We start from the raw sequence: 16,338 nt of genomic DNA on the forward strand, positions 1-16,338 counted from the left end.
AGAACGAGAGATGGCATGTTCGGCTTTTAGGTGATTCCTAAAAGCGATGCATCCTCTATAAACAAAGAAACATGAACATGAACTATGAAGCCAATATCTATGAATGTTTTCAATGGGTAACACACAATTTCGGGTTGTATTCCATGCTACGTGCACGAAATGTCGATAACACAAGTAACGTAAAACGTTTGTATACATATATTAAATAAATTTCGAATAATATAAATAAAGTTAACATAGTCTAATAATAGTCTAATATAGTCTAATAATATAAATAAAGTTTTGTGGTCCTTCCCTCCCTTCCCCTCCCTCCTCCCCCTTCCTCTCTCCTTCTCTCTCCTTCTCTCTCCTTCTCTCTCCCCCCCCCCCCCATGATACATCAATCTTTTAATAAATAATCATATAATTAAAAAATCTATATAATCTAAAATACTTCTATATACTTTAATATATTCCATGTATATATGTATATGTTAAAATACGTAAAATATTTCGATGACGAACAAACAATAACACTGACCTTGGCGGCGTAAACAATAGCGCGCTAATGTTTATATGCCATAGTCTTGAAAAATGTTTCGATAAAAAAATAATAATAACACGGTCTTTCGGTCTAATTTTTTCGGTTCTATTATTATTCGCGCGACGACACTCAAAGAGTAAAGTAGTGGTATACAAGACGCTCCGTTAAATCCTTTTCTAGACGCGATCATGATCAATATCGAAAAATTATTTGCTGTATTAAAATACGTAACATATAAAATAATATAATATAATATAATATAATATAATATAATATAATATAATATAAATATGTATTGTTTAAATACCGCCAAGGTCGGTATTATTGTCTGTTCGCCATCGAAATATTTTACGTACTTTAACATATTTATATTATATTATATTATAATATAAAATATAATATAATATAATACAATATATTTCGATATGACGAACGGACAATAACACGGTGTTTGGCCTTGACAATGTAAACAATAGCGCGCTAGTCATACGGTCTTGGTATCATTCACACGGCGACACTCGAGCAGTAAAGATAGTAGTGCGAAATATATGTCGTATACTCTTAAATTAATTATTAATTAAACGATTATTGTATCATGACTTTCAATTATATTAAACTTTCGATCCTATAATTCGTATTAATATACATGTACTGCATATATATTTCAATAATGAAAACAACATTTGTTAACGAATTAGTATTTAATTTGATCTCATAAAAACGTCGAGCGAATCGTACTTCTCTATTCCTTATACGATATATTAAAATGCGTTTCTCGTAATTATTCCACGATCGGGAGTGCCGTGCAAAATGTCTCGCGATCATTTCTATATATGACTAAATATAATTAATTGTTTGTTCGCGAGTGAATATGAGTGTTATGAGGAAACAGCAAAGGATGAAGAAGAAAGGAGAAGGACATCTGGAAAAGTATCGGACAGTCAGAAAGCAGTGAGAAAGCCTGAAGCAGCTAGAGAGATATGCGGTGAGTAATTTATAAAAATTATTTATTATTTATATATATTATTTTTAAAATAGATATATTGCTTATTATTTTTTCATTTTCTCAATAGTATATATAATTCGCTCTAAAAATCACATAATATAATGCGTGTATAAAATATTCCAGGTTTTATTTTAACACATTTAAAGTATCTATAATAAAGCATTTATAATATTTTTGTTATTAATTAATACTTTTATATATAAATATTTTAATATTTTATAAAATATTTTTAAAATAATATAATTATTTAAATATTTAAATATATATTATAAAATAATAAATTATTATTTTATTGTGATCTTTATAAGAATAATTATTTCTTTAACGATACTTAAAGATTAAGTGTACTTTATTCGATGTTTTATCATTCAACTTTTTAACAATTTAAATACAATTCAAATTATTATTAACTTTAATTCTTGTCACAAACTTCTATTTTTAAATCAATACGTGAAAAATTAAATTCAAATATAATCAATTAATATTCTTATAGATCTATTCTTTATAAAACTAATAAATTATCGTTTTATTGTGATCTTTATAAGAATATAATTATTTCTTTAACAATACTACAAATTTAATGTATCTTAAGTGTATTTTATTCGATGTTTTATCATTCAACTTTTTAACAATCTAAATACAATTCAAATTGAGAATGCGTGATAAAATAATCGAATGATAAAATCATATAGTTAAAATTTTGTGAGATATAACCATATATTTGCCATTATCGCGAAGATAAAAATAGATCGATTAATATTGTAATTATTTTTTATCTCCAGTAAAAGAAGGAAAAAATTATAATTTATCGCAATTAAGAATATTCAAACAGTTATTTTATAAGTAATAATTAATAAATTAATAATAAAGCATAGATATACTGTTAAAAGCAGATGTACTGTTTATTGATAATTAATTAGAAATGCAAGGAGTAAAATATTCTGTGTGAAATTATATATTATAGAAAATGAGAAATATATGTGTGTAATAAAAAGTAATACTATAGGATTATAATTATAACAAATCGATTAGTATACATTTTTGATAAGCAAAGTTCTTTGATTATGCTGATCACATGCTCTGTGTGATGTTCCTTGTAGTCATTATTCACAAACAATTAGTGGTAGCAAACAGTTCGAATAATTAATTAACTTCACGGTTAAAGATTTATTAAATGTGTCAAAGTATGTGATAGTTATTTACTGAATTAAATATTTCACACACAATTTATTCATTCTCAAAGTAGAAATTAAAGCGACGAAAATAGATAATTATTAACTAATGCCTCATTGTAATATATTTACAAGTAATAATTATTTTCATTATGATTCTCATGTACATTTCTTATATTCAAATATAATCTCGTATCACGAATAATAATAGATCAAATGACTAATAATTAATTTCCGATACAATATTTTAAATGAATTTGAATTGTGTGATATGTATACTATATAATTTTATAATATATATTTTATAATTATTATAATTATATATTTTATAATTATATATTATTAATTATTATAATTATATATTTTATATATATTTTATATAATTTATTTTTTAATTAAAAGGCAAATTAATCGGGACTTGAAGCTTGTTTTTTTAGAAACATATCTGCATCTTTGTCTTTTTAATCGAAAAAAAGAGAGATGCTATATAGATAATTTTTCAATTATAAAATAAATTTCACACAAATTATACATTATATTATAAATGTATATAATCCACCCCTCTATGGGTACACCTTGACGCGGTGGGGTGGCTTAGTACTTGGATGGTGCCTTGAGGTTTATTTTAAATTTTTTTATTTAGGATAAATCTCAAGGAACCTGAAGAGGAAGCTAAGTACCCAGCACAGCATTGCCACGAGTCGCACAATGGCTCATATGTGGCACGCGTCGTCGACTTTCCGTCGTCGGTGCCGTCAACGTGTCGCGGACGGCGGCGTTTCGTTACCGCGTTTTCGCGTTTAGCTTTCTCGCGTCATCGCGTTTTCGCGCTTAGCTTTCTCGCGTCATCGCGTTTTCGCGCTTCCGCGTTGGACTTTTCGTATAAAAATCTTAATTTCATTATTGTTCAATTATATCACGAGTCTCTACTTCCGATGCCAACTAACTAGGATTTCGAGTTTGCACACGTTGCTATGCAACGTACACTCGTGTTTCGTGCTTCGTCAAGTGATTCGGCCCGAATTAGTTAGAACTCAATCGATTGCTCGGAATGGTCGTTAATGGGTTCCCTTCTCTTTGCTCGTCTACAGCCACACGCACTGCGTGTGTTAACCCTGTCGAGGCTCCGTCGAGTGGATTCCCCTAGGCACGATTTTCGCTCGGTAAAAGAGGTTGCCTCCCCATTTTCTAAATTGCTGAATGTTAGCATTTAAAAAATGTGGGTATCCTCTTCTTTTGCCGTCTACCAGCCTGGTGTAGCCATGTCCTGCAATCGCGGGAAACTTTATGTTCCGGGCGAAGCACCTGAAATCGTGCTTAGCGGGTCCAGGTTCGATACGAGATAGGATAATTATGCGCGAAAAAGAGTTGGAACTTCATTTTCCTCTATTTCCGACAATCGTTTCGTCTTCTTTTTGGTTTGGGCTTAATCCTTGCTCGTTGTATCGTTGCATTCCTGACCTATTGGCTCAAAGTTGATTTTCGTAAGTGAAATGGGATTTTCGCTCGTACCGAAACCGGGAGTGCCGTCCAAAGTATATACATATTAAGTATATACATCGCGCGACCAAATAGAAAATTTTTAATCGCTCCGAAATAGTGCGGAAACCGTTTAGTATCGCGCGTAAAAATGCGAAATAGCGATATAAAAATATCGCTCGTGAGTGCGGGAGTGTCGTTAAAAGTATCGCGCGTCTAAGACTGAGAGGAGGAGGAGGCCTAGGAGAGGCATCGAGCTCCGGCAGAGCAACCTTCTGGTAAATAATTTATTTGTAATTATATATTAAATACTAAATATTTATTATGATTTAAATTAAACAATTAATCTCTCTCCCGTAATTTGATTTTTTATTTATATGATTTAAATAAAAGAGAATTGGAGAAAAAGATTTTTATATATATATATAAAAATAATTTTTTTGTAAAGGTTTAATTTTATAAAGTTATTAGAGAGAATTATATAGTAATAAAATGTTCTTTTTCCAAATTTACAGAATTATTTTATTACTCTGCTTATTATTATATGCATAGAATATTAAATTCAATGCGCACAATAATTTACAATAATGCGTACAATTTTTTGAAATGTTAATTATTTTAGAAGCTGCTATAATTTGGATTTTCTATTTGTATGTTATAGATCGACAATCCTGATGATCTGAGAGGAGGAGCAGGCCTAGGAGAGGCATCCTGCATCGGTGGAGCAACCTGATGGTGAGTATTATCATATTTATTTTAATTATTATATATAAATTGCGTACACGTATTAATTTGATTCATTTATTTGAATGATTTAAATAAAAAATAATTAGAAAAATTTTTATAAAAATTCTTTCTAGAAATTTCTACTTAAAAATTATCTATTTATAAAATTATTTCATATTTATATATCTACTGACAACTATACGCATTGAATATTAAATTCTATACGTACAATAATAATTTTTTGAAATATTAATTATTTTAGAAGCTGCTATAATTTGAATTTTCTATTTCTATGTTATAGATCGACGCAACAATCCTGATGATCTGAGAGGAGGAGCAGGCCTAGGAGAGGCATCCTGCACCGGCGGAACAACCTGATGGTGAGTATTATTATTTGTATATTAACTATTATAAATTGCTACTATTATTAATTTGCTTTATTTATTTGAATGATTTAAACAAGAAAAATTAAAAGAATAAGATTTTATATAAATCCTATAAAAGTTTCTATTTAAAAAATAGTACTTTTAGAATTTTAAGATTATTCCATATTTATATATTTGTTTATTATTGTACATATCGGTGAGTACAATAATAATTGAATATAATGAAATATATTAATCATTTTAAGCGTTGCTATAATATGATTTTTATATTTATATGTTATAGACGACGTAGCTTCAATATTGACAACTCCGCTGTTGCGCTTCAGTGTTGGTGAGTGAAAAACTTTTATTTAGGTAACGGATTTGTAAAGTTTGTAGATATAAATTGCAGATGTAGATTGCAAATTGTAGGTCCGTTACCTTAAAATGGATGGGCTAAAAGAAATTAGACAAATTACAAATTACATAACTTTTAATAGTTTTTTCCAATATATATTAATACAGCATATTACGTTTGCAAGTTAAAATTAAATAAATATAGAAGAAAAATTTTAATTCTTAAATTCTTGAATTCTTTATTATAATCAATTATTTATTTTATTTAATAAATACGTGCTAATAACTTTTAATATTCTATATAATAATTTATTATTTTATAACTCATGTTGATTTTGTTTTAATTTTTTGTAGTCCATCCATTGATGTAGTGTAGTAGATCTCAAAAACATTGCTTTAACTGATATAAAGTTCTATAAAGAAAAAATTCTATAAATATAAAGAAAAAGTACAGTGAAAAATGAATGTTTAATTAATTTTATTTTATTATAAATTTATTATAAATTTTATTATATATATATATATATATATATATATATATATATATATATGCATATATATTATAAAAATTTCAATCAATCAATTTTGATTGATGACTTAGCATTATATTAGTTAAAGCAAAGTTATATTAAACATACAATAATGGTAAATCGTTACATATTACGCTATAAATAAGCGTAAAATTACTCAAGTGATAAACTGCAACGAAAGGAGTTGTTCTCCTTTATTGACCTTTAATAGAGAGGTCGAACTTTTTGGCTAAATATAGCCAAATTAAATGCGATCGAGATCAGTGAAAGGTAGGTTAAACTGATCCGATGAATAATTTTAAATAAAATGATAGATGACCAAACTATTGGTCAGAAATAAAAGTTATCTATGCATGAAAAATACATATGTATTTCTACGTGCAATAGCACGTAATAAAATAAATGCATAAAATAAACGGGTAGACGTAAAATACACGTTAACATTTAAAAAATAAATCGAGACGCGAAAAATAAATGACTACAAAAGAAAAACGTTACGCGAATAAGATCCTGATTAGGGTACATTTCGGTAAGATTGTTAGGATCGTCTGTTAGGATCGATAGGATTGTTAGGATCGATAGGGCTGTTAAGATCAGTGTAGGGCTGTTAGGATCAGTGTAGGGCTGTTAGGATCGATAGGACTGTTAGGATCGATAGAGCTGTTAGGATCGATAAAGCTGTTAGAATCAGTGTAGGGCTGTTAGGATCAGTGTAGGGCTGTTAGGATCGATAGGATTATTACGATCGATAGGGCTGTTAGGATCGATAGGGTTATTAGGATTAATAGGGCTATTAGGGTCATTAGGACTATGGATTGTTAGATTATAATATTATATATTTTTATTATATACTATATATTTTATTTTACTATATATTTTATATAGTAAAATAATTACTATAGTTTTCCTTTATTAAAACATAAGTTTATAATTTAAGATCGCAAAATTGTATATTACTTTTAAAAAAGTTATACAATCAAGATTGATGTATGATGTTTGACATCATTCTTGATTTTTTTTTATAAATATTCACATTGCATATATAATATAAATTATATGTGATGTGAATATTTAATAATTTGGTTGTATTTGAAATTACGTTTTTATATTGTAGAAATTATATATTATTAATTATATTATATAAATTTTATGATATTATAAACATTTTATATAAAGTCAAGTTCAAATGTAAATGCTATCAGTATTTAATAATGTCGGTAATATTAAAGCTAAATTATATTAGATCATAAATAATTTCTTGGATTTTTTAAATTTCTAGCTTATTTAATTTAACAAAATTTATCATTTTTTAATTTATCATTTATCAATTTAAGTAATAAAAGTGTTGTACTTGTTTTTTACGAATTATTCACAACTGATATCGACTTATTTGATAGCATCAATTATAATTTATATTGTCCACCTATATTATGTATAAATGTATTTATGTACAATCTATATATTGTAATTTATATATTGTAATATTGTAATATTATAATAATGCAATGTAATGCAATAATATTGTCTATTGTATCGAGAAATAGTATGTCTATATATTGTAAATTATATTAAGTTCACGAAACTGAAAAAATGCGTACAATATAATGCAAAGTTTATTAAATTAATATATCCAATAAATAGTCGTTAGTTTTTGAATTTTATTTCAAAATTCTGAATTTCAATTATGAATTTTCCTTTTATTTCAAAATTATTTTAGAATTTAACAGTTTGTTTTTTTATACTAAAGTCAATAAATACGGAAAATTTTTGTTTCCAAATTCCGTGATTTCAATTATCTCACTAATTATTTTAATATATAATATAAAAATGATTAAATCATGTGTGTGAAGATTTGATATTAAACCAACGATTCAATATAGTTTCTTGTTCGTGAAATTTAATACTTGTTCTTTCGATAATGCAAAATTGCAATTCGACAAAATTATTGAAAAGTTTATTTGATATCAATTAAATATATTCGTGAATTGAAATTAAATATGTGTTAAATAAATTAATAATTAATATTGCAAACATCACATTTTTTTCATATTTTTGGTCTGAGGCGCGATTACTATCTTGTTCCTCGTGTTAGTAAACTAACAAATATATGATTCATACTGTCAAAAAATTGAAATGATCTTTACGGAGTGATCATTTTTCGTCGATTCTTGTGGAATTAATTTACAAGTTCGATGCCCCCTTCCTTAAAAACTAGGGGTTTCTGTTATAGAACTGGAATTAAATCCGGATTTTCTTGACAGTTCCTGGAAGCAATGATTTTAACAATAAATTAATGAACGTTTTTTTAAAGTCGAATCATGAAAAATCAATTAAATAGTATATTTTGAAGAAAGAGTTTCTTCTTTTTTATTAAGTCTTCTTCCATTATTATTATTATTATTGTTAATATTAATATTGTCTTAATTTAGAAAAAAAAATTTAATAGTAAAACATTGTACATAAAATTTATAGCCATTGCATATAGATAAATATTAATTTATTGGATAAGTAAATTATAATCTATTTACTCGTCTCTGGCGACTTGTTTGATATAGTATATGGTTATGGACGAATATGTTTTATTAATTAATTTTTAATTAATTTCATTTTTGGTTTTTTTTGAGAAATCATTTCTAGGTATTGGACATCTCGCCATCCCAAGTTATCAATATTAGTTTTTAAATATAATTCGTTAGATATTCTGTATACATATAATGACATATATGCGCAATATGTGACATATTATTTAATAAAATTTTTTGTTGTTAATATTGTATTACTAATGTATACAAATGTGTAACATGAAATGTACAAGTACTAAAAAATTCAAGGCAAATCGAATGGGTACCCTGATATCAGACCTAAGATATCGAGACACATTAAAATATTCAAATGTTACAAAATGGATAATTATTTATTTTATGTCATGAAATATGTAAATATGAATTTTTTTTAAATCTTACTGATATTGGATTCGATTCGTCTTGAAGAGTTGGTATCCGAGAATTATTGTACTTGTACATTTAACAAGTAATAAATGCGCATATATTTTATTATCCTTAAATATACTCATTCATAACCATATTTTCATAAAAATAACTATATCCATTTATTTTTTAATAAAGAAAGATATTTTTGAATAATGGAAGAATGTTTTCTCACGTAATATTGCTATGAATTTTGATCTTATAAATTGAAGATGATAATGATATTTTTTGTCATTGAAATATTGAAATCATTGCTATTAGGAACAGTCCGGAAGATTCGAAATTCGTTCCATCTCGTAGTGAGACCCTTGGCGTTTGACGGGTCGTTTAACTTTTCTTCGTAGATCAATTCCATAGGATTCGATGTAAAGCAAAATACGATGCGATCGTTTTATCCCGTATATATCGCGTTTAATATATCGTTATATTAATTATCGTATTAATATTTATAAATTATCCCGCGCGTTATATATTTAATATTTTAATATTCATATATTTATTGGCGCTAATATTATTTTTTTATTTTATCGCTGGCTTACATCAAAACTTCACTTATATTTTCAAAATGCGTCGAATTTTTTTAGAAAATCAAAATGCATTAATATAATTTAAATATTTTCAAAATGCGTCAAATTTTTTTAGAAAATCAAAATGCATTAATATAATTTAAATATTTTTTTTATAATTAAAAGATAATTGATAAATGTATTGGTGGATTTTTTCATATCGCGATTTGTTTGTATTATGTTATCCTTAATAAATTTTGTAATTAAAAGTCAAGAATTATAAATATCGCTTAATTAATCATTTAATTTGAAAATTTTGAATGAATTTTGTGTTGTACGCATTTCAAACATTTTCGTGTAATTCCATATAATAAGATATTATAGATTTTGTATTAATTTATAAATGTTATTATATAAAATTATATTATATTTTATACATTATACATGTTATAATATTATATAATTTTATTATTTTATTTGTTATATAATTTAATATTGTTATTATATGTTATATATTATTCATATTAAATTTTTAGTTATATAGTATAAAATTGTATTAATTTTATTAATTTTTAAATATTATTATATTATATTTTAATAATAAAATTCTGTACTAATCTATAAATATTACAATAATATAATAAATTGTATTAATCTATAAGTATCATTATATTTAATTATCGATTCATTTATGTCATTATCTTAGAATTTCACGAGTATGTCATCTTACTATAGAAAATGCATTTTATTCATTTAAAAGTATAATATAAACTAAAAAATAAAAAATTTTAGTTTTCAATATTATATTCAATATTATATTTATTTTTAAAGGAATTATATGTTCCGTATTAAATGTGTTTTGGGAAAATATATAAAATTTCTACTACGAGTCGAAAAGAAAGAGAGAAAGAAAGAAAGAGAAAGAGAGACCATAAAACTTATTTACATCAGAGATTTATTTAATATTCATAAGCGTCCTCTTGTGCATTCGTATTGCTGATACTTTATGTACATAGCATGGAGCAGAACCATAATTTGTGAACATAACGTGTTATCTATTAAGAAATTTCATGGACATGATTGTTTAGTTCAATGCCCACGTTTTATGAACATAGAGGCGCTTTGAATATAGATTCTATCTAAATCGGCAACATGATCACTCTCAGACTTCTCTCTAGATTGACATAAGAAAGATATCTTTTTGTTTTTCAAATTGAAGAAAGGAATAATTCTATTATTATTAAAATATAATAATAGAATTTATAAAAATAATATATTGAAACTAAATCCCATATGCAAAAATTGATCTTTTGCTTATTGTTAGTAAATTAATATAAATAAAACTTATATATATATATATATATTAGATATATATTATATATAATTATATAATTATATATTATATATATAATTATATATATAATTATATAATTATATATTAATTTTATATATAATTATATATATAATTATATATAATATATAAAAGTTATAAAATTGTATAAATTATAATATATATTAGAATAGTTTAAAATATATAAATAAGATTAAAGAAAACTCTGTGAAACGCTGTGAATATGATTTATTGTTATAACTATACGCGCGTACTCATACAGCACGCAAGACATACAATTATTGCATAAACGTACAGAGAGTATAATAGAGCGTAAACAAATAATAATATTATTAATTATTATAATGACTGAATGTTAAATTAATGTTACGCTGTTAGCCGGGTTTAGACGCGTACGAAAGAAAATTTAGACGGAGAAAAAAGCGTAGATGGACGACGAAGAGAAGAAAGAACGGTAAAGGAAGACACGATCGGTTCTTTTAAGCGAGTTTCCTTAATCCCTTCGGCGACGACTACTCATCTTTATATATTTCAAGGCGTCGTTTCAATCTCACCCTCTTCAAGATTGTTTTATTACACATCTATCCTCAGCGCGAGGTGATATATCTCACATCTCGCCATTCAAAGACCGAGCGTATCCAAGAAGGACTCTTAGGACCCCCTTCCAACATTAATCTACTTCTTGATCATCGCATATACAGCACGAATTTTGACTAGCACGTTGCATAACTATGAGTCCTTCCTTCCTCAGTCGCAAAGGAATTCGCAAAGAGCGGAAAATGCTTCAACCGATCTTCGTTCGGAAGACGAAAATAGAAGAAAAAAGAGTAGACGAAAAAGTAGACGAAAAAATCGGCGACATGTCGAGAGGAAGGCCGGCTGCTGCGAGCACCGGTAGTCCTCTCGCATCGCCATATTGTCGTAATTACAATATAATTGATTCGATCGTAATAATTGACTGCTCATCGTCGTGCCCATCGGAGCGGGCTCTTCGAAGACCGGCACTCGACGGTACACGAACCTGAAATGGCAAGAAAATCTATGGGTTCACCGAAAGAATACGCGCGATATTGCCTCGTCACGTGCATACTCCTTCCCGAGTAGCATCTCTCATTCTAATCATCTGCGTTACCTTTGAACGAATCCTAAATGTAACATTGCTTTCTCCAAGGACTGCCTACGACAGTTCTTCTCAAGGCCTTCTTTTAAGGCGACTTTATCTCGCGCAATGGCATATTTGCAGTTATTTATAATATTGTTCTTTCGTACATCGAGGGAGCATGACACGGGGGTTTCTTATATGCGTATATGTGTGAATGTGTATGTGTATAATATGCTCTGCAAACGACGTAACATTTTCTGTCAAACATTACTCGAGAGTCTCCAATATAACATGATAATTTATAAATTTAAAATGTTCGCACATTATTTAATAATTTATTCGTCATTCAAGTTTTATTAGATATTTTTCTAAAATTTTAAGAAATACTTAAAATTTCGTTCACCATTTTAAAATTCATTTAATTCTAAAGTAAATCAATTCTATTAAGATGGATTTTTTTTGGACATAAATGGAGAGAGAATTAAAAAATTTTTTTAAAGACTAAGTCATACGAATAATATTGTTTGGGATCACTTGCATAATTCGCACTAAATAATGCGCGAACATTTTTATTATTTTCCATGTATAGTGTTATGTGTATGTAGTATGCGTAACAATGCGTAAGTGTACGTGCATAGTGCGTAAATAGAATTTCTGAAATCGAAGGCGCATTCAATGTCGCGCGAGATACGCTCGTTTCGAATGCTCGATACCCTTCGTAGATCGCACGAAGGGCACGGTTGATTTTTTTCAACTATGACTACGAGCTATCGATAAATTCGCGTATTGATGGCTAATTAATCGTATTTTAGACGGGAGAAGGTGGCGAAATCACGAACTCAACAATTTCGCAAAAAAAAAATCTTTTAAAAAATCTTGCAAATGAGGTACATATGAATAAATATATTTTGCAAAAATATAATTCGAAATTTGCTGTAGTTTGATAACTACTAAATAGGAAATAATTAGATAAATATTATAATTATAATATTCCTTATGTTTTAAAAGGTGTTACAGAATAATCAAGATTTTATTAATACTAAAACAACATAAAGCGTAAATTCTTTTTCAATGTACATTTTTAATGATAACTTTGTTTTATTTCACACAAATTGTCAAAATTGATAGCTGATTTGATAGCCGCAAATAACACAAATGAAGCAAGTCGTAGCAAACAAACTAATCAGCATCGCAGAAAAGAAGCAATAATATAAACTTTAAGATTTTCAAGTATCCACATGACTTTTTTTAGAAAGAATTTAAAAATCAAACTATTAACGTTGTTATTTGACCACCTTACTCGCTTTAGACCACCCACTATATAGGACTTTACTATTCGCTATGTTAAATCGCAACAATAACGATAATCATAACAATAACTTTCTTATCCTGACTGCATATTGACGCGAGGATGGAATCGATTCATGCATAGCCTCTCGTTCTTTTCGTATTTTTTTTCGGAGAGAGGGTCCTCGACTTTTTCCCGGCGTTTTATCGATACTTATATCGTCCTTATTATTTGTAACATAGATGTCTACTGATTTAACGCTAATGCACGAAGATTTATTACGTAGTGGTTAACGATAATAATTAATTCGTGCGATGTCATTTTCGGCGGATTCTTTCAAAAGATTCGCGCGCATCTTTCGCGTGTCAGAGGCATAACGATGTTATTAATCGATTATATCGATTATTCATTCTCGACTTTTTGCCCTCAACTCGATTTTACATTTTTTGCGTTAGAGATATGTAATCGATGTGAAATATTCAAGGTGGAATCGCTAATAAGTTCACAATAATATTTGTGCTCCTTGATCTTGACGATTGTGGCGAGCAAGTTGCGATTCTTAGACGATATTAGCCTTGGCGATGGAGCTTCCCATCATGACTTTATTCACGAAATTTACAATAGCCGTGGCCGGTTGCTCTGGTTCCAATTCAGCAAATACGTGGCACTGATTGTCCGATTTATGAGCAGGCTTTCTTGCCACAAAACCGAAGCAGCGACTAGAAAAAAATGATAAACAAATAAATTAAGTTAAAGGCAGAAAGTGAATTACAACGAATTTTCTATAGAATATTAAAAAGAAATCTATTACGATTAAAAAAGATTTGAATTCGCGAATCTCCATATTTTTTCTAATTTTAGATATTATAAATTAAAAATTCTAAAAAAAATATATATTTCAATATACATATGTATATATATATATATATATATATATATATATATATATATATATGTATATTGAATATCATTGTCAGATGTTTATATTGTTTTGTATAATTGCATACATTGTTTAGAAAAGGATTAATATTTAAAAACATACTGAGCGCTAAGTGGTCTTCCGGTATCTTCACTAGCAAATTCCCACGTGCGTTCTTCGGTGTCTAATCCGCAATAACTTATATTATTTGTTGGATAATGTCTACGGAAAAATAGCTTCCTTGCATTGTCAGTCAAAGTAATGCCCTGCGTGGAAACCTTAAAATGAACAATTGTGGCAATCGGAAGCGGCTTCTGCTCGAACAGGCTGGTGATAGCTTTTTTAATGGCTTGCGGTCCGGTCAAAGATTCCGTATCAATTGTAAAGAGGTACAGAACATTACAAGCTGTAACAATAATAATTAAAATAATAATATTTAAAATATTTAAAATTTATAAAATTTCCTTCTCTTCTTTTTAATTTTAATAAATCACAAAAAGATGAATCACACAAAGATTTTGTAAGTGAAAGATTATTCTAAGTTCAGAATCGATATCTATTAAAAAAAAAAACAAATTTAAAGTTCTATCTATTTAATTTAATTTATTAAATTGAGTATATGTGACAAAATAAACTAAAGATTTTAGGTCTTTACTCGACTGAGAAAATTTACGCTGTTTTTTTATCGCGTTTAATTTAATATAACGTAGAAATATCATTAGTGAATTAATTACCTGCTCCTTGAGCAAGAAGCTGTTGAGTACTATTAGTACCAGGTGAATCCAAAGCTCTAGCGGCTGCTTCCGGTTCGGGTAACAACAGTTGACAAGGTAACGCCATGGCCATTAGACTATGCTGGTAAACCAATGCCGAAAGTGAACTAAAGACCGGTTCGTTTGCGCATCCCTTTAGTCTAACGCCACGTGACGTTGGCTCGATCAGGAAGTGTCTGACAAGTTCGCTCGAAGGATCTCGCAGACTGCTGGGCGCGCCAGGGGGTGGCGTTGCCACTTTCAATGCTAACCCGAAAGCACCTGGGAACGAATTGCTGTCTCGTACCACGAATGTCCCAGGTGTCGCGTCTTTCAGCATTGAAATTGCTAACAAAAATTTCGTCATGTTTATTTCTCGCAAGATTCCGTATCAATTGTAAAGAAGTACAGAACATTACAAGCTGTAACAATAATATTTAAAATATTTATAAAATTTCCTTCTTTTCTTTTTAATTTTAATGAATCGGAAAGAATTCGTAAGTGAAAGATTATTTTAAGCTTGAATCTATGTCAAGTCAAATTTAAAGTTCCTCTATCTTAATTTAATTTATTTTAATTTAATTTATTTTAATTTAATTTATTTTCATTTATTTTATTTTATTTTATTTATTTTAAGTTTCTCTATCTTAACTTAATTTAATTTATATTAAATTGAGTGTATGAGGCAAAATAAACTAAAGATTTTAGATCTTTATTCGATTGAAAAAACTTATGCTGTTTTCTTGTAATTTTGTTAAACAATTGCATAAGAAATTAAATAGAGGAATTTATAAATGAAATTTTAATCTTATTGTGTGTTATATTGTTATACATTTGATCTATGTCATAAATATGAATATTTATTCCTTATTTATTATGGTAAAAATAGAATGCCTAATAAAAAGAAAAGCTTGGAAATTACCTTGCTCCCGCGATATATTAGGCTTATACCAGATTCTGCTGGTGTCGCGTACAAATTTCACATTAGCGTCGGCTACCTCCTGGGGTTCGGTGTTCGAATGAACGCTCGAGCGTCTCGAACCATAATATTGAACCTGCGGTGAAGATTGACCACCGCTATTGATTGAAGTGTATGACGTAGCACTCTGCGAAATCCAGAAAAATAATTTATTCGAACATTCTAAAGATAATTTTCTCACGCGATATATCAAAATATCTAGCATAATTAACAAACATTTCTAGTATTTCCTTTCAATCATCATATCAATAAATTATTTTTGAACAAAATTAGTAATAAAAAAATCATGTCGTAAG

General features: G+C 28.0%; 1 protein-coding gene and 1 long non-coding RNA gene across 10 annotated transcripts in view; one reads left to right on the forward strand and one right to left on the reverse strand.

Moving 5' to 3' along the window:
* The first annotated feature begins 3,274 nt into the window (after positions 1 to 3,274).
* On the forward strand, positions 3,275 to 5,773 carry LOC145970587 (uncharacterized). The gene is made up of 4 exons (XR_014438548.1): positions 3,275 to 4,458; positions 4,842 to 4,915; positions 5,208 to 5,286; positions 5,576 to 5,773. It is a non-coding gene; the product is annotated as an uncharacterized LOC145970587 (long non-coding RNA).
* A 5,440-nt stretch (positions 5,774 to 11,213) lies between these two features.
* The window catches only part of By (focal adhesion protein tensin), a 161,792-nt gene continuing 156,667 nt past the window's right edge, over positions 11,214 to 16,338 (reverse strand). For all 9 annotated transcript variants that reach the window (XM_083097614.1, XM_083097613.1, XM_083097617.1 and 6 more), the window contains 4 exons: positions 15,986 to 16,169; positions 15,046 to 15,411; positions 14,435 to 14,717; positions 11,214 to 14,111 (listed from right to left, as the gene is read on the reverse strand). In XM_083097614.1, the coding sequence (XP_082953740.1) occupies positions 13,952 to 14,111; positions 14,435 to 14,717; positions 15,046 to 15,411; positions 15,986 to 16,169 (993 nt within the window). In that variant the 3' untranslated portion in view covers positions 11,214 to 13,951. The remainder of the gene's footprint in view (positions 14,112 to 14,434; positions 14,718 to 15,045; positions 15,412 to 15,985; positions 16,170 to 16,338) is intronic.

Source organism: Camponotus vicinus, unplaced genomic scaffold (assembly GCF_025532165.1).
Source record: "Camponotus vicinus isolate PSW18456_S1 unplaced genomic scaffold, iyCamVici1.0 SCAF_4, whole genome shotgun sequence".
In the NCBI taxonomy this organism is placed as follows: domain Eukaryota; kingdom Metazoa; phylum Arthropoda; class Insecta; order Hymenoptera; family Formicidae; genus Camponotus; species Camponotus vicinus.